The sequence below is a fragment of the Pongo abelii genome, chromosome 10, assembly GCF_028885655.2.
Source record: "Pongo abelii isolate AG06213 chromosome 10, NHGRI_mPonAbe1-v2.0_pri, whole genome shotgun sequence".
Classification (NCBI taxonomy): domain Eukaryota; kingdom Metazoa; phylum Chordata; class Mammalia; order Primates; family Hominidae; genus Pongo; species Pongo abelii.
The window spans coordinates 55675702-55693885 of record NC_071995.2 but is presented as its reverse complement, the minus strand read 5'-3'; the positions used below and the strand labels follow the sequence as shown (position 1 = coordinate 55693885).

At 51.2% G+C, this 18184-nt stretch overlaps 3 protein-coding genes across 4 annotated transcripts; 1 reads left to right on the top strand and 2 right to left on the bottom strand.

Annotated features, from left to right (window-relative positions):
• Positions 1-1265: 1265 nt before the first annotated feature.
• MARCHF9 (membrane associated ring-CH-type finger 9) lies at positions 1266-9567 on the bottom strand. The gene is made up of 5 exons (XM_024257542.3): positions 9424-9567; positions 5785-6822; positions 4588-4743; positions 3371-3563; positions 1266-3110 (listed from the first exon to the last, which is right to left on the bottom strand). Exons 1-5 carry the CDS (start codon positions 9565-9567, stop codon positions 2776-2778), a joined length of 1866 nt encoding a protein of 621 aa, XP_024113310.3. The 3' UTR covers positions 1266-2775.
• CDK4 (cyclin dependent kinase 4) lies at positions 8797-13443 on the top strand. Its single transcript, XM_002823440.5, has 8 exons — positions 8797-9507; positions 9945-10181; positions 10339-10474; positions 10591-10758; positions 10916-11025; positions 12170-12220; positions 12357-12492; positions 13066-13443. The coding sequence occupies exons 2-8, from the start codon at positions 9964-9966 to the stop codon at positions 13156-13158; spliced, it is 912 nt and encodes a 303-aa protein (XP_002823486.1). The 5' UTR covers positions 8797-9507; positions 9945-9963; the 3' UTR covers positions 13159-13443.
• TSPAN31 (tetraspanin 31) lies at positions 13444-16765 on the bottom strand. 2 transcript variants are annotated; one of them, NM_001132207.1, is given in 6 exon segments: positions 13453-14482; positions 14572-14685; positions 14989-15120; positions 15453-15533; positions 15797-15964; positions 16488-16668. In NM_001132207.1, coding segments are annotated over 6 exon segments (633 nt in total). In that variant the 5' UTR covers positions 16551-16668; the 3' UTR covers positions 13453-14407.
• Between the last annotated feature and the right edge of the window lie 1419 nt (positions 16766-18184).

Here is an 18184-nt window from a genome sequence, read left to right as displayed (position 1 = left end):
CCTCCCCATGTCAGGACTTGCCCCCCCTTCCCCTACCGCTCACCCTATTCCAATTAGCTGGGTGTAGATGGAGATTTCACTTCACACTTCTTCCTCCTCCACACCTTGGCCTCCTGGCCTAGATATGGCTCCCTGACTGCAGAAACTCCAGTAGCCACCAGGCCTTCTGCAGGGGCATCTAATTATGCAAGATCTACAGAGGGGCAGGGCAGACCCAAAGCCTCGTACAAAGATCAAGGTTTCTGTGCATTTTCTGCCCTTCTCAACTCTTTCCCTACTGTATACTCAGTCTCCACCCCTATTCCTCTATCACTGAACTCAATTTGAACCTAAATGACCAAATTTTCAGCAGATTTGATCTTTGAGGGAGAATAAAGCCCAGCTTGTCAGACCCTTTCCCCTGGAATCAGTGATAAGAATTCTGCCCATCCATACTCCCTATTTTCCATTGGGCAAGTAGGAATGCCCACTTGAAGAGGGCAGCAGTTCCCATGACTCCTTTCCTGGACAATGATCTTTTTAAGTTGGAAAAAGGAAGAAGAGGAGGCCATACTGATTGCTGGCCCCAACCCCCATACCAAGACTTCCATTAGTGCTGAAGGAGAGGAGAAAGTGTCCCCCTTGGCCTCATTTTAGGACCCAGAGTGTAAATGGATACAGTGTGTTTGTGTGTGAGTATGTCTGTTTTCTTTGGTATGTCTAACCTTCCCTGCAGAGCCATCACAGAGGACAGCTCAGGCATGGCGCAGGAAGCTCCACGTGTGTCCTATCTACCTGAGCCGTATCTGCCAGTATAGATATTAGTAGTCACTCTGACTTGCAATCCCCCATTTGGTCCCCACCAGCTCTTCTGAGAATGGCAAATCAGTAAAGTCTGGCCTTTCTGTCTCCCAAGATGGGGGATAGAGAGGGTTCTCTCTCTGGGGAAACAGTTTCCTACTGAGCAGATGGAGGGTTCAGTCTCAGTTCCCTATCCACTTGACTCCCTCAGAAATTGGAAGTTATATACTTCCACACTTTGAAATTACTTGAACCCCAGTCCAGCTTTTGTTCCTACATCCCGAGGCGGGTCTGCATGCCAGCACCATGGACAGCAACCAAGACCCCTTTGGGAGCGGGGAGGGGATCAAGGTTTCCTGGGCAAGGATATGTGTGGGCCTTTACAAGAGAAGCATTTTCTCCAAAACATCCCCAGGGAGGAAGGAGGCAAAGCAGAACCTTCCCTGACAGAAGGATCAATAATAAGAAAGGCCTCCAGATCTGACTTTAGCCGTGAATGAAGGAATTATTTAATTGCTGTTGAATGGTTTACTTAAAAAACAGCATCATTCATATAATACACAACCCCAAGGTCACAGAAGAAAGTGCCCAGGCTTCAGGCTGACCCACATTGTAACCAGTCCTTCCCAAATCTTTTCTCTATAAACAACCGTCCTCTATGCTGCTGCCCCCAAACATAATGCCATCCATTAATACCACTAGCTGGGCACACCAGGATCAAACCTGTGACCCTAAACTGCCATAGAAATAGCTTAAACTGGGGTTGGAGACTCATAACACTGAGTGGGGGGATTCCCTCCATCTCACTCCAAATGAGTCCAAATTCACTTCACAGTGCTTTTTTGGGTGAGCACAGTACTTGAGAAGGACTAATAGAACCCAAATGATCTCCAGAACAAGGCGGATGGCTCCAGCCTTCCCCAGCCCACAGGCCCAAATATTTAGAGTCAGAGGAGTTCTCATTCTTACAAATAATCACCATGGTTCACATTTGCAATGTCTATTTCCCCTCATATTTCCATACCTATTATGTCACTCAACACAAAATTCCACGATTCTGTGCAACTTCAGATGAAAAACACATTTTAGAATTTGTTATACCAGCTACTATTTGAAATAAATGGACCATCAACTATTCTAGAAATCTCTTTATGTCATTGCTGATTTTCTTTGCAACGGCATCCAACCTGTCCCTCATTTATCCTTATTCCAACCCTATGAGGTAGACAGGAAAACCATAGCTAAGAGATTTTTTTCTAAATCACACAACTCATAGGTGGCAGGTCCAGGTCTACCCTTTAGATACCTCTGAGTGCTGCCACCTAGCAGCCAACATGAATTATTCACCAGCAAGTGGGAGTCACACCTACAACTCGGAACCCACTGCTGCATTTGGGATTTGCAACCTGTGCAGAGAAACCTCCCCACACCTCCCAACCCTCCAGAAAAGCCCCAGATGAGAAAGGAGTCTCCACGTGCATATAAATGATTCTTTATGCCCTTCCCCCATGCAATGGGGGATGGAGCAGGGGGAAGTCCCCGCCCTCATGCAGGGAACGGGAGGTCAATGTATACTAGTCTTATTGCCAGATGCCCTGTGGCCATGGGGTGGGGAATAGGGGTCTACAGCCCCTTTCTTCTGGCATTGGTCCCCCTTCACCAAGTCACCGTGGTGGAGCTGGGGGGCTGGAGGCCCTAGGAGCTGAGGTAAAGACGGTTCTCTCCAGGGAAGGAAAGCTGCTCTCCCCACCTGCCCACCGGCCGTCTCTGGATGAGTGTGAGGAGCTGCCAGCGGGTACTGAAATGTCATCCAGGTGTCTCTACCCAGTGGGCAGTGAGGCCAGACAATGTCTCCAGCTTGAGGCTACCCACACAGATCCTCGGTGACGGGGGCAGCATGCCCCAAACACCTTGTCCAGCTGGTACCTCCAGAAGCCATGAAAGCTCTTCTCTGACGGATGCATTGACTCAAGATCCCTGCTCCTGGAGTCCAGTTCAGACTGTAGTGACCCTCATGACAACCTCTCGGCCAGAATGGGAGCTGGAACGGGCAACTGGTGGCCGCAGCTGCCCAAGGAGGTGCAAGATTGTATAACCGCAGCGCTGAGGCAAGAGCGTCCGTATGCGCTGGGCAGCTGGGGGGCGGCTGGTGGCCCCAGAGGTGGGGCCCGTCCGTGAGGTCCTGGGGCCCGGCTTCCCTGCCGTCCCTCCCCCTGCATCTCCTCCTATGTCCTTGGTCTTGTCATAATTTAGGACCTTCCACTGCTGGTTCACTGCCTGCCAGCGCTTGAAGATGCGGTAGACAGAGGAGCCTTCATGGATGATGAGGCCTGAGCAATAGGGATAAGAAATCCAGGGTTAACTGTGGCCTAAATTCTAGGCCAGAGGTACTTAAGCAAGCATTTCTTCAGAGTGAGAAGATACAGTTGCAAAGGGCCCTGGAGAAGCAGGGAAGTGGGTTGAGGGGGCACCAGGATAGCACTAAAGGCCCCCAGTGGCAGAAAATAAGGCCATGAAACTGAGGGGATGGGCAGGGGAGTTAGGTGTGTAAGAGGAAGATACAGAGCAGGTAAAGGAGAGGTGCCCTCACCTATGCAGACGACATCCATGAAGCCATACATGCCGTAGCAGATCTGAAAGAGCAGATCCTGTCGTTGCCACTTGGCTGAAGGGCTGAGTGAGGACCAGATGAGCCAGGAGATGCTGGCAACCAGGAAAAGCGAGCCCAGGACTATGGCAGCAATCTGAACCTTCTCGATGACGGTCAGGGAGATGGCCTGCCACTGTGTGGGAGAAAGGGCTCCAAAGAGTCCCAGAAAGGGATGGAGGGCCAGGTGATGGGTGGCCCTGAAGAGCAGGGTGCTCCAGGAACCTTCCCTAAAACCTTCAGGCAGGATCAACATCTGTCTTCCCTGTGCCTTGATTAAATCTAGAATGTGGCACTTGTCTGACACCATTTGTCTGTCTTATTTTAGAAAGGCAGGATTGGGCAAGTGCTCTGAAACCAAAACATCTAGATTTGAATCCTAAATCTTGACTCCATCACTTACTGGCTAAGTAACCTTGGGTAAGTTTTCAAATCCATGTGCATCAGCGTCCTCGCTTGTAAAAGGGGATAATAATAGTATCTAACTAATAAGATTATTGTGAAGATTAAGAGTTAATACACACCAAAACTTGACACAGAAAACACTACATATTTGCTATCACCATCAACATCATTTTTTCTTTTTTTTTTTTTTTCCTTCGAGACGGAGTCTTGCTCTGTTGCCCAGGCTGGAGTGCAGTGGCTGTGATCTCGGCTCACTGCAACCTCTGCCTCCCGGGTTCAAGGATTCTCCTGCCTCAGCCTCGCGAGTAGCTTACAGGCACGTGCCACCACGCCCGGCTAATTTTTGTATTCTTAGTAGAGACGGGGTTTCACCATGTTGGCCAGGCTGGTCTCAAACTCTTGACCTTGTGATCCGCCCGCCTCGGCCTCCCAAAGTGCTGGGATTACAGGCGTGAGCCACCGCGCCCAGCATTTTTTTTTCTTTTCTTTTTTTTTTTTTTTTTTGTGGCGGGTGAGGAGTGGTGATTGTCCCAGTGCCTAGAAGAGTGCCTGGAATATAAGTGGCACCCAATAAATATCTCTGTGAATAAATTAAGGGCTTAGGAAGGATATACAGACACACAGGAGACTGTGGTAATTGGCGGGGAAGGGTGGCTTTGGGAAAATAATAAATGAAATAGGCCTCCTGGAGGGTCCCTGATTCCAATAGCTAAAAGGTCCTCGCCCAATCTCCGAGTCCTCTCCTTGCACCTCACCTGCAGTGGGTTCTTGGTGCTAATCGCCAGGACCTGGTACTTGAAGTAGCAGAGCTCACAGCTCCAGGAGCCCCTCTCGCTGATCCAGCGGATGAGGCAGGGCTGATGCGTGCAGCGCACTGAGCCGTCGCAGCGGCAGGGGCTCAAGAGCTCCCCCTGGAGGAAGAGTGAGGAGGGGCCCTGTCAGCCATCACCACCCCGACCCCACTCAGCCGCGCTCCCCGACAGGGAAACCTCCTCTTCAGGTCACTTTCCCACCTTAAATAACTCAGGCCTTTCACCCAAGACAGGGCAAGAGGCTAAGTAAGGCTGCAACAGAAAAGAAGTTTCCCTTGGAGATCAAGGGAAACTTCCCATACCAAAGAGATGAGGGATGGAAAGGGATGGGGGGATTAGAGGGGGGAAGGACTGGGTCTTCTTTTCCTAGAATTTGGGATGGGTAGTCTTTAAGACTTCTCAAAAGAAAGGCTTCCTCTTAGGATCTGGAGGGAGGGGAGTGTTAGAGCTTCTGAGCCATGCTTTCCTTCCCCCACCCCATCATTGTAAAGTTACTTCACAGATCTGGTGCAAACTGGGATGGGTTATGGTCCTCGGTTTCCACGTATTAAAAAGGGGAGAAATCGCGGAGGTGGGAGTGAAGGGTGTTTCCCTTTAATCAAGGAATCAATTCTCACTACACAGAGACACCCCCTGGCACTATTCTGGGACAACTTTGCCCATAAAATTTTAACAAAGAATACTCTTTAGAATGAGATAGAAAGTTGCAGAATGGGAAGTGAAAAAAAGTGCCCCACGGGGAGAAATACTGAGCTAAGCAAGGGCGCTGGCTGGGCCCCTCCCTTCAAGGGGGCCACAGAAGCACTCTCCTTTATGCCCACCTGCAAGAGAACAGGTCCCCTTAGCTTACGGAGACCCTGGGGCGAGGGAAATAGGAGAGAACAGCAGTCCCTGTTAATGGGTGAGAGGGATTTTGCGCTCTCCGGGGAGAAAGCCCCACCCCTTCCTGAGGACCCTTGACCCTCCAACACAAACAAGCGCTCCAGGAGTCCCCTGCCAGCCCCTCGGCCTCACTCCATTCCCACTCTGGGTCCTGGGGCCCGCCCAGCCTCCTTAGGCGCCGCCCCTGCTCGCGGTCTCCGCTGACACCCCAGGTGCGCGCCCCCACCCTCCGCGCCCAGCCAGGTGCCCAGGCCTGACCTGCTCCGGGCCCTGGAAGCAGATCCGGCACTGAGGGGTTCGGAGTCCGCTGTCCAGGCTGCTGCTGAGCGACAGGGCGTCCAGCGCGCCCGGGGGCGGCAGCGGCGGCGCGGGCGGCGGCAGGGGTCCGGCCCGCGTCTCCTTGTCGCCGGCCAGGCCCCGGGCCCGCGGCTCCGACCCGTAGTACTCCTCCTCGTCGCCGTCGCCGTCCCGGGTGGAGCAGCCAGCGAAGGGCGCCCAGCCGCAGCCGCCTCCCCCGCCCCCCCGGGGCTGCGGCTCGGCCCGGGGCCGCCCCCCGCCTGTCAGCACCAGCAGCTTCAGCTCGTTCAGAAACATGCGGAGCCGAGACTTGAGCATCGTCCGGACACCGGGGGCGGGGGGCGGCGTGCAAGGGGGGCTCGCTAGCGGCGGGGGGAGGGGAGAGGACAAGGCCAGGAAGGGGGCGCGCTCTAGAGAGCCGAGCCGGGCCGGGGTCTTCGGGGCCTGCGACAGCCGTTCACTGCTGCCACCGCCGGGGCTCCGGTGCTTGCGGGACCGAGCGGGCTGGCGGCCCGGGGGCGGCGGGGTGGGCGGCCATGGCCAGGGCAGGGGGCGGGGAGGGGGGCTCAGGGTGCCGCACCCCGCGGGTCTGGGTCCGGAGCGGGCCGGGCCCCCGGGGTTACGCGCCCGGGTCCTCCTGCGGCGGGGCCGCCCCCCATCGCCGTTCTCTCGGTTCCAGTCTCCCTCCGGCTCCGGGATCAGGCTTGGCTCGGCCCGAGCGCTCGGCAGTGGCAAATGGCGGCTCCTTCCGGCGGCGGCGGCGGCGGAGACCCCCCCGGAGTGGCGGGCGGGCGGGGCGGGCGGGGCGGGCGCCGGGGAGCGGGTGAAGGATGGAGGGAGGGGTGGGGCGGGGAGGGGGAGAGGAGAAGGGGCCGCGGCTGCGCATCCCCGCCCTGCCCTGCACGAGCAGGTGTCCCCAGGGGCGGGGGCAAGTGTGGGAGCCCGAGGAGGGTGGAGGAAGGGGAGTGGCCAAGGAAGGGGAGTGTGCACACGAGTTGACTAGCTGTGTGTCTGGGAGTGGGGGATGAGCGGGTGAGCATGGAAGGTGAGTGGTCAAATGACGCAGGTGTACCAGGGAGGGAGAGGCTTGTGCAAAATGGGAATGTGCAAAGAAAGAGCTGTGCAAGGGTCGGAGGTGTGAAGGAGGTACATGGGCAGGGGTGGGACTCAAGCAATATACACTTTACCCAAAGGGCTGAAAAGTGTGCTCGATGGGGACTGGGAAAGAGAGGTGTGTAAGGAATGGAATCGGATTGTCTGAGAAACAGAAGCCTGTGATTGTAATGTGTGAGGGAGGTGAGGGAGCAGGGGAGGTAGGCGTTCTAAAGGGATGGGAGTGTCTTTCCTGGTACTCTCCTGCCCTCACCTCCACTACATTGAAGTGAACAATACACACACTTACCCCTTTGCTTTTATGGCGCCTTCACTCTGAGAACAAGTTCTACCCCCATCACATTTTTTTCTGCCTTACACTTACATTCTCCCTCTCCTCCCCTTTGCAAAGCTGAGGGAAAAGGGATTCCAGGGGAGCTCATTGGGTCAAACACACTGGGAAAAAATTTAATTAGTGAAAGAGTAATTAACAGAAGAAGGGAGGGGACAGAGCCTGGGACAGACTGCCAAATTAAGATTCCTCAATAGAAAGTGATGGAGAGACAGTAATGTTCCCATGAAGTATTCAAATGTTTTGGATGGACTAATGAATGAATCAGAAAAAGGGGCTGGGACCCAAGCAGACAGAGACTACTTCTTCTGTTGCAAAGACAGTAAGCTGTGAAGGTCTTATGTGGAAGGTGAGGCTGAAGTGGGGAATGCTGATGTGGGAAGGGAGTTTGAAAAACTCACAGACACTTATCTTAGCCTTCCAGAAGGCTTACAAAGCACCCACCCCTAGCAAGGTAGCCAATAAAACATTCACCTCTTGAGCCCTTTGGTCAGTTCAGTCCTTGAGGTTTTTCTTACTAGTGTTCCAGCTGCCCTTGCCAGGAGGGGACCAGGCTACAAGTATCAGGATGGAAAGAGGAGGCATCTGTATTAATATGTATTCCATTTTGCTCTAAATCATGGTTTATATTCATCTTCTAGTTTGAACTCTTATATTCTCGCCAGATGGTTAAGGAAAACAGAAGTTAGAGTGGAAGGAGTGGCAAATAGGGTAATAAAATGGCTTTAGATTTTAGACAAATTCTCACAAATGAGACACTAACCGCTTTCCTCCTTTACTCCCATACCCACAAAGGGCTGGGAGATAAAGACCTTGGAGCCAATAAAACAAAGAAAGTAGGAGAAATCTACTTGTGTCTACCTAGGTGTCTGGGCAGAGGCCATTTGGGAACAAGTGTGTTCTGGACAGTGCTAAGTGCCAAGAAAGCGGCACTAGGGAAAAAGAGGGAAGCACAATGACTCCAAATGAGCAGTCACAAGGTTTGCAGAAGGGGACATGTCATTGTCATTCATTGTGGTGGTCTGGAGGGTGCAGGGGGTGTGGTGGTAACTTTCTTGCACATGTGCAATCCTGTATCCATCTTATATATGACATGTGATAAATAATATCATATACATACATGTATACATAGAAGTATATATACACACATACAAATATCACATAATCATAGAACCTTCCTACTGGAAAAAAAAAAAAAAAAAAACTTAAAGGTCAAGTATTCCTGTCTCCTGCTCATCAATAACTTCTCTGCCAGATGGCCTCAGGTCTTTGCATTAACACTCCCAGGGAGGTTTGGAAGTTGGAAAAGTGAGAGGATTACCTTGTCACTGAGCCTGTTGGATTACTGTATTAATCTGCCTTCCGTCATCCTTTAATCGTAGTTTTGCCTTCAAATGGGCATTGTTTACTCCCTATTTTAGAAGACCCCATTGTTGGCTACATCTTTATAGATAGTCGTACCACTACTTTAAAGGGCCAGTGACAGACACGAAAAACAAAATAAAAACCCACATACACACTGGAAGCAAGCACTAGTAAAATGTTGTAGAATTAATGAATGAAACAAGGACACAAATGAGAGTATGTTTTCTCATGGTGGAGTGAAAAGGTGACAGTATCACCTCTGGTACCCCAACTCCCATCCGCTCCCCAATGTAGACAGGCTGAAAGACCGGTAGTGAGACGAGTTCAGCCTTCAGACCGGTAGTGAGACAATCCTTCAGCCCGGAGTTGGGCTCTGGGTGGCCTAGGTTGCCATGGCACCGCCTCGGGCTCCACCCTCTCTTGTCCCCCTCACCACTCCCCCCGCCGCAGCGGGGGTTGTGGCAGCCAGTCACGTGCCCGCCGCGTAACCACACCTCTGCTCCTCAGAGCGATGTCAAGCGGTCACGTGTGATAGCAACAGATCACGTGGCTGCCATTGCCCCTCCGCCCCCTTACACTCTTCGCCCTCCTCCCAGTCGAAGCGGCTCCTGGCCGCCCCTCAGCACATGGGTGGCGGTCACGTGCCCAGAACGTCCGGCGTTCGCCCCGCCCTCCCAGTTTCCGCGCGCCTCTTTGGCAGCTGGTCACATGGTGAGGGTGGGGGTGAGGGGGCCTCTCTAGCTTGCGGCCTGTGTCTATGGTCGGGCCCTCTGCGTCCAGCTGCTCCGGACCGAGCTCAGGTGTATGGGGCCGTAGGAACCGGCTCCGGGGCCCCGATAACGGGCCGCCCCCGCAGCACCCCGGCCTGGCGTGAGGTAAGTGCAGTCCCTTCCCAGGAATGAGAACCAGTGCCCGCCCCCCTCACAGCTTTCCATGCGTTCGTTTCGCGAGCTGGTTATGGAAGGGTCGCTCAAGGGCGGGAAGTGGGGCCTTTGTGGTCATGGGAAGGTATAATTTTAGGGACTGAGGTGTAGGATCTTCGATGCAAGGCATGTGTCATGTGTGATCTTTGTGCGGGGCGCGATTGTCCCAAAGGAAAAAGCGTTTTTTATTGCAGGGCCTCACGTGGCTGGAGGGGTTGGTATTGAGTCATTGTGTTACCTCTGGGGCCGGCCCCAAGGAAGACTGGGAGCGGGGGATGGGATGCTGGTGTTGTTCTTTGTGATTTTTTTGGGGAGTCCCTTTGTTGCTGCAAGCTCATACCATCCTAACTCTGTAAGGGACTTTTGGTGATAGGAGTCTGTGATTGTAGGGTCTCCCTTGATCTGAGAATGGCTACCTCTCGATATGAGCCAGTGGCTGAAATTGGTGTCGGTGCCTATGGGACAGTGTACAAGGCCCGTGATCCCCACAGTGGCCACTTTGTGGCCCTCAAGAGTGTGAGAGTCCCCAATGGAGGAGGAGCTGGAGGAGGCCTTCCCATCAGCACAGTTCGTGAGGTGGCTTTACTGAGGCGACTGGAGGCTTTTGAGCATCCCAATGTTGTCCGGTGAGAAGGTGGTGGAGGGTTGGGCGTGGGGAGTAAAGGGAAAATACAGCCTATAGGTGGGGTGTGATGATCTGTAAAGAAGTGGGGACCCTGAGGAAATAATGAGAGGCCATGTTGGGTTAAAGGGGATTGAAAAGTGAGCATTTACTCTGGTCAGGCTGATGGACGTCTGTGCCACATCCCGAACTGACCGGGAGATCAAGGTAACCCTGGTGTTTGAGCATGTAGACCAGGACCTAAGGACGTATCTGGACAAGGCACCCCCACCAGGCTTGCCAGCCGAAACCATCAAGGTGAGTGGGGTTGGTAGACATTGAGAGGTGGATTGGGACCTTTGTAGTAGAACCTTCTGGGATTTCAGGTATGGTGCCTAGTTTCCAGTGCATCTGTACCTCCCCTTTGAAACTAGGATCTGATGCGCCAGTTTCTAAGAGGCCTAGATTTCCTTCATGCCAATTGCATCGTTCACCGAGATCTGAAGCCAGAGAACATTCTGGTGACAAGTGGTGGAACAGTCAAGCTGGCTGACTTTGGCCTGGCCAGAATCTACAGCTACCAGATGGCACTTACACCCGTGGTCAGTAGAAAGATGGTACCAAAATGGGTTCTGGTTGGGAGTAGGAGAGTGATTGCCCGTAGCAATTGAGAAGTCATGTGCTTCAAGTGTTCAGTCAAGCAAGTTGTGTTTCGTGGTAACCCATGGGGTCCCCATCCATTCTTCCTATTCCCTTTAGGTTGTTACACTCTGGTACCGAGCTCCCGAAGTTCTTCTGCAGTCCACATATGCAACACCTGTGGACATGTGGAGTGTTGGCTGTATCTTTGCAGAGATGTTTCGTCGAAAGTATGGGACCCACATACCCTGGACTACCTTGAATTCCCCAGATCGCTTGTTCATAAACCACATCCATACCCTGCCCATTCCTTTTTTTTTGAGACCGGGGCTTGCTGTGTTGCCCAGGCTGGATTGCAATGGCTTGATCACAGCTCACTGCAGCTTCAACCTCCTGGGCTCGAGTGATTCTCCCATCTCAGCTTCCCAAGTAGCTGACACTACAGGCACGCACCTCCATGCTTGGCTAGTTTGTTAATATTTTTGTAGAGATGGGGTCTCAGTATATTGCCCAGGCTGGTCTTGAGCTCTTGCACTCAAGCAATCCTCCCACCCCTACCTCCCAAAGTAGCATAAGCTACTGCATCTGGCCCCATTCTTTTACTTGCGTACTGCTACCTTGCCCGTAGCAGAAAGCTCTGAAATGTTCTGGAATTAGGAACTTCATATCCCTTTATTCTCTTTATTTTTTATTTATTTATTTATTTTTTGAGATAAGGTTTCACTCTGTCACCCAGGCTGGAGTGCAGTGGCCCAATTACAGCTCACTGTAGCCTCTACCTCCTGGGCTAAAGCAATCCTCCCGTCTCAGCCTCTTGAGTAGCTGAGACTACAGGTGCACGCCACCATGACTGGCTTTTTTTTTTTTTTTTTTTTTTAGATAGAGTCTTGCTCTGTCGCCAGGCTGCAGTGCAGTGGTGCGATCTCTGCTCACTGCAACCTCCACCTCCCAGATTCAAGCAATTCTCCTGACTCAGCCTCCCGAGTAGCTGGGACTACAGGTGTGCGCCACCACGCTCAGCTAATTTTTGTATTTTTAGTAATGATGGGGTTTCACTGTGTTGGCCAGGATGGTGTTGATCTCTTGACCTCATGATCCGCCCGCCTCAGACTCCCAAAGTGCTGGGATTCAGGCGTGAGCCACTGCGCCTGGCATTTCTTTTTTTTTTTCTTTTTTTTTTTTTTAAGAGACAAGGTCTTGCCCAGGCTGATCTAGAACTGCTGGGTTCAAGCAGTCCTCTCACCTCAGCATCCCAAAGTGCTGGAATTATTGGCCTTTATTCCCTATACTTTCTATTTTGAGCCACTAAGCAGTAACCATTCAACTAAGATATCTTTGAAAATGACTGCTACCTTATGTCCCTTCTCACCTTAGGCCTCTCTTCTGTGGAAACTCTGAAGCCGACCAGTTGGGCAAAATCTTTGAGTAAGTGACCAATATGGGAGAAAAAGATTTTCTATTCCGAGTCCTCTTTCTGCTGAGCCCAGGATGGCAACTGGCTCTGCCCATGGGGATGGGAACTGGAGGACCCTCCTGACCAGAGTTCTCCTGTTCCCCACAGCCTGATTGGGCTGCCTCCAGAGGATGACTGGCCTCGAGATGTATCCCTGCCCCGTGGAGCCTTTCCCCCCAGAGGGCCCCGCCCAGTGCAGTCGGTGGTACCTGAGATGGAGGAGTCGGGAGCGCAGCTGCTGCTGGTACTGGAGATGGCTGTGGGCATAGGGAGAGACTGGGGAAAAAAATAGAGCAGTATGCAGGGCCCTGGCCACTGTGGTTAATGAAACTTGGTTGGTAGATGGGCTGTAGTTTTTATTACAGCTGCAAATGGCCACCCACAGAGAAAGATGTAGAAGAGAACCCATCCTGGCCGGGCACGGTGGCTCACGCCTGTAATCCCAGCACTTTGGGAGGTCAAGGTGGGCGTATCACCTGAGGTCAGGAGTTCGAGACCAGCCTGGCCAACATGGTGAAACTTCGTCTCTACTAAAAATACAAAAATAAGCCGGGTGTGGTGGCACACGCCTGTAATCTCAGCTACTTGGGAGGCTGAGGTAGGAGAATCACTTGAACTCAGGAGGCGGAGGTTGCAGTGAGCTGAGATCATACCATTGCACTCCAGCCTGGGTGACAGAGCGAGACTCCATCTCAAAAAAAAAAAAAAAAAAAGAAGAAGAAGAAAAAAGAAGAGAGCTCATCCCAGGTATTGTTGTGGGTGGGCAGAAGTCTCTCTGTTTTCTTCATGGTTTTCTGACCTTTGCCTCTCCCCTCAGGAAATGCTGACTTTTAACCCACACAAGCGAATCTCTGCCTTTCGAGCTCTGCAGCACTCTTATCTACATAAGGATGAAGGTAATCCGGAGTGAGCAATGGAGTGGCTGCCATGGAAGGAAGAAAAGCTGCCATTTCCCTTCTGGACACTGAGAGGGCAATCTTTGCCTTTATCTCTGAGGCTATGGAGGCTCCTCCTCCATCTTTCTACAGAGATTACTTTGCTGCCTTAATGACATTCCCCTCCTACCTCTCCTTTTGAGGCTTCTCCTTCTCTTGCCCCCCTATTTCTCTACACTAAGGGGTATGTTCCCTCTTGTCCCTTTCCCTACCTTTATATTTGGGGTCCTTTTTTATACAGGAAAAACAAAACAAAGAAATAATGGTCTTTTTTTTTTTTTTAATGTTTCTTCCTCTGTTTGGCTTTGCCATTGTGCGATTTGGAAAAACCACTTGGAAGGAGGGACTTTCCTGCAAAACCTTAAAGACTGGTTAAGTTACAGGGCCTAGGAAGTCAGTGGAGCCCCTTGACTGACAAAGCTTAGAAAGGAACTGAAATTGCTTCTTTGAATATGGATTTTAGGCGGGGCGCGGTGGCTCACGCCTATAATCCCAGCACTTTGGGAGGCCAACACGGGTGGATCACCTGAGGTCAGGAGTTCGAGACCAGCCTGACTAACATGGTGGAAACCCTGTCTCTACTAAAAATACAAAATTAGCCGGGTGTGGTGGTGCACACCACCCAAGCTACTCCCAGCTACTTGGGAGACTGAGGCAGGAGAATCGCTTGAACCCGGGAGGCAGAGGTTGCAGTGAGCCGAGATCATGCCATTGCACTCCAGCCTGGGTGACAAAGCAAGACTGTGTGTCAAAAAAAAAAAAAAGAATACAGATTTTCAAATGGCTTTTACTTTTATATTCGCTGAACTTTCTCAAACTGGGTCCTGCTTATTACAGGAAAGAGTTCTTGGTTGTTTTCTCCTTGGCTCTATCCCTGATTTACCCTTAGTGCCACACCAGGGTATGTTGAGATGATCCAGCATATGGACGGAGGAGGAGGGGAAACAGCTAAGAATGACTCCAGCCCCCATCCTATGCACTCCTAGAAGCTTCCCATATCCTCTTGGAGAGAGAGGGAGAAAGTTTTTCCTTTTATTCCTTATAGTCTGGCTCCCAGTAAAATATGTCAAGGCATAAAATCTTGCTATTCCATCAATTTTAGAGGATGTGACAAGGGGCCTTTCCTTTTTCTCAAACCAAAACGGTTACAGACCCTAGACATTCCCTACGGGAGGAAGAGAAAGCTTAGAGAGAGCAGAAGAGAAGTCAGAAGGATCCAAAGTCTCATAGAAAGGCACTGGGGTTGGCTCTAGGATCCTTCAGATTCCGAAATCTCATTGCTAGCCAAACACCAAGGATCTGTAGGAACAAAGGGAGAGAGATAAGTATCAATCAATTCTCAGTCTCAAGTTAAAAAGGATGTGCGTGAGGGAACTGGAGAATGTTACCTCTGTAAAGCTAAAGAAGAGTCCAACACCCCCTAGGATTTTCAGGGCTTCATCTGAATACTTAAGAAACTTTTCTCCACACATCTGGCATGTGGGGCTCTGGCTCTTGCAGATCTGAGGATAAAACGTGTGTGAAGAATGCAAAGTTGTGAATGTAAAGTTGCTAGTCACCAATACCTCTGTCGAATGTCCCTAGAAACTTTACTGTTATCTGACCAGTGTCCTACAAACTAAAATCCCACTTGGCTAATTCCCCAGCCTCTATCCACCCCCACCTCACACCAACACACATCCCCAATACAAGAGGACTTGTAGAGAGAGAAACAATGACATTCAAACTAAATTTGCCAACTTGGGCATTGTCCTTCCCCAGTTTCCTACCTCCCCTGGCTGCTGCACCACCCCCAACACACTCACTGCAGTGCAGAAATCATAATCTTGTTGATACAGGGTTGTGAGGTTGAATAAGCCACAACAATCAAAACTTCTTTCCAGTTCATCCCGAGTCTTGTTGCTCATCACCCACCAAGAAGCATTGATGACATCTGCCTGGAAGATATGGGTAGAGGGAAATTAAGTCTCCCTACATCCTGGTTTCAGTTCAAGTGCCTCAATTTCCCTAGTCCAGCAAAGGAAGTCAAACAGAAGCATAACAGTGTGCAACAATTATAAACACGATAAATATCTACCTTTTCAGGTTCTCTAGATCATCCTCATGGAAAATTAACCAGACATCCCAGAGGACGCAAATAGCCCAGGAGGCCAGAGGCAGTGCACCTAAGGATGATCTTTGGGTAGTTGGGGCCAGACTAAGGAAGGAGTTCGAGGTTAAGAGGAAAATTTTAAAAAGCAAGTAAGTACTTGAAAGGGTACTGTCTTACCTGTTTGCTTCGGTTAATAGCCAGACATGAGCAAGAGATTACAAATTGGAAGATGAAGACCAAACCAAGGATGATCATGTACTGAGAGGAAAGGTTATGGAAAAAGGTCCTAGATTCCTTTATGTTTCATCTATAATAACTGTCTGGTCTCATCTGTTCATAGAACTTACACCACCATGTCAAACTGAAAGCAATAAAATCAGCTCTTGTTTCGTAGATTATGGGACAGGGCAGGGCAAGGAGATGTGTCCAAGATCTCTGAGGTCCCCTACCCTTCTAACATCTTCCTTAGATGACAGCCCTCCCAAGCGCCCGGTTGCCCCCATCACTTCAGGTCAGGATACAAAGAACAGCAGGACTTGGTGGTGGTTGACAGCACCCACCAGTCCAGCCACTGCAATAAGGAGAAGGAAGACTCCCACAGCAATGACTCCGCCGATGATGTGGATGCTGGACACCAGACCCAGGCCCTTGCCCCAAGCAGCCACTCCAATGAGCAACAAGCTCACCAGCTACGAAGAAAGAGCAGGATACATCTCAAGGATTCTAGCATGCAGCACAGCCCAAGGCCATTACAAGAGGACTTGGGAGCGGGGCGGGGGAAAGGAATAATGGAATGGTGTGTGAATGGGAGCTGGGGGTGGTGCTATCCGCACCAGGAGCATCCCTAGGTACTCCCAAAGGTTAGATGGCTGGGATGGGGGGGAGGGGGTGGCAGGGATGGTAGTATGAATGCAAAAGCTGAACCCTCAGGATCATCCTATCACTTCCACTTTGGGAGAAACTGAGGTTCACAGGAGGGAGGTATGGAATTTATGCCCACGGCCTTCAGTTCATTCCCCCACCCCCAGACAAACCCCCTTAACCGGAAGTCTCCCCTCTCCCACGGAAGTCCCCAGGAATTCCCTCTTAGCCGGAAGTTCCTGGGAATCTTCCCGGAACCCCCATACACCCCTCTCCCCAGCGGAAGTACCCTAGAGATTCTCCCTACGGGGCCTTTCTGCCCTGAAGCTTCCCCCGCCTCCAAAACCTCACCATGTAGACCACGTTGAGAGCGCAAAGCGCATTCTTGGAGCAGGCAAAGCCGCCGCAAACCATCTCCCCAGCTCTGGGGACCCAAGTGGTCCCAAGGACTTGGGGGGAGGGTATTGGGGACCGTCTTCCAGGACCCCGACAGCTTCTGTCTCTTTAAATCGAGGCCAGCCAAACCCAATTCTCTGCGCCTGCACCGTCCCTCCCCTGCCTCTGGATTGGCGAAATGCGTGGCTAATCCTGGACGTCCAAGGCCTGCATGCGAATCAGCCCGCATTACGTCACCGACCCGCCTTCTGTCCCCCTCCTTTTGTTTTTTCATTGGGCGAAACTTAAAACTAGGGGCAGGGTTTCTAGAGATTCTCTTAGGGACTACAGCCTAAACTCCAAAAGCTTGGGTTGAAAGCTGAGCTTTCTGTGGTCGGAGTTGGGAGAGGGCTAATTCGAGGGAGACGGCTCTGGAGGAACTTAGGTGAAGGGGAGACGGCGGGAGCGGCGGGTAGGGGGCCGCTCTGAGAGCTGGGCAGAAAGGGCTCCGCCCGTAGAAGGAGGGCCCTTTCCCGCCCCCTTCCCCCTGTTCTGCAGTGACCTCACGATGACGCCAGGTCGTTGTTTTGTTATTGCGTCACGCTCGGGAACACCCAAAGGAGCCACATATTGAGCTTATTTAGCCCGGCCACAGAGTCCGCGGGTTGGACACAGCAACACCCAGCAAATCATCACACGTTTGTGTGTCCGCTAGTACCCATGTCCTGTTCCATGTCTCCTCCTAAAAGGGTGTGAATATACCAGAAATTCAGCGTAGAAATAGCGGCCTCGGACCAGCGCATTCCTGTGTGTGGCATTGCCACAAGTGCACAGACGGGTGTGCTCAGCATTTTCAGAGTACACGCCTGATCTAGGGCTTGCAAAAAACGACAGGCAAGAGGAAGAGTCTCGGATTTAAATAAATATAAGTAGAAGGAGCCTCCACCTTTTCACTTGGGGGTAGGCTGATCAATAACTTTATTATCTAGTAAGTGCTTTGACAAACCGTCCTTTTCACGGGGGTGGGGAAAGGCATAATCCTTCTCTCCCCAGGAGAAAGAAACAGTAGGAACAAAAAAGAAAACCCTCCAATCAACTCAACAGAATGATTTAAGTTTGTGTGTACTTAGATTCTATAGTCTTACTGCCACAGATTGCCACTTCCTAGCTGTGTAACCTTTGGCCAGGCACTTAGAAACTGTCTGTGCGTGTTTCCTCATCTGTAAAATGGGAATAAATAACAACACACCCTACCTCTTGGGTTGTGAGAATTAAATGAGTTAATATATGTAGAATACTTAGAACAGTACCTGGCACACAGTAAACACTCAATGTTAGTTATTACTTCTCAGGTCATTTTACAGGTTCCTGTGGGCAATTCCAACCTCAATTCCCTGATCTTTAACTACACAGTATTTATATAAACTCTTTCAGAAATTAATACCAAAAAGGTATGCAGGAGAATAGATGTTTGACAGGGCCAGAGAGGTGTTTGGGTCTTGAAACAAGGTAATTAAGTTATTACCATTATTATTGTTTTGAGACAGAGTCTCCCTCTGTCGCCCAGGCTGGAGTGCAGTGGCGCGGTCTCATTTCACTGCAACCTTCACCTTCCAGGTTCAAACAATTCTCCTGCCTGGCTCAGCCTCCCGAGTAGCTGGGATTACAGGTGC

Excerpts from the sequence above, each read along its gene's own strand:
- MARCHF9 (XM_024257542.3), bottom strand. The coding sequence starts at position 9,567 with ATGGAAAGCTGTGAGGGGGGCGGGCACTGGTTCTCATTCCTGGGAAGG. Across the intron at positions 6,823-9,423 it reads GCCCCATACACCTGAGCTCG|TCAACTCGTGTGCACACTCC; the intron begins GTCCGGAGCAGC and ends ACACACAGCTAG. Across the intron at positions 3,111-3,370 it reads CATGGATGTCGTCTGCATAG|GCCTCATCATCCATGAAGGC; the intron begins GTGAGGGCACCT and ends CCTATTGCTCAG.
- CDK4 (XM_002823440.5), top strand. The coding sequence starts at position 9,964 with ATGGCTACCTCTCGATATGAGCCAGTGGCTGAAATTGGTGTCGGTGCC. Across the intron at positions 10,182-10,338 it reads GAGCATCCCAATGTTGTCCG|GCTGATGGACGTCTGTGCCA; the intron begins GTGAGAAGGTGG and ends TACTCTGGTCAG. Across the intron at positions 10,759-10,915 it reads AGATGGCACTTACACCCGTG|GTTGTTACACTCTGGTACCG; the intron begins GTCAGTAGAAAG and ends TATTCCCTTTAG.
- TSPAN31 (XM_024256125.3), bottom strand. The coding sequence starts at position 16,550 with ATGGTTTGCGGCGGCTTTGCCTGCTCCAAGAATGCGCTTTGCGCTCTC. Across the intron at positions 14,686-14,988 it reads ATTATGATTTCTGCACTGCA|ATCTGCAAGAGCCAGAGCCC; the intron begins GTGAGTGTGTTG and ends TTTTATCCTCAG. Across the intron at positions 14,483-14,571 it reads TCTTCTTTAGCTTTACAGAG|ATCCTTGGTGTTTGGCTAGC; the intron begins GTAACATTCTCC and ends TTGTTCCTACAG.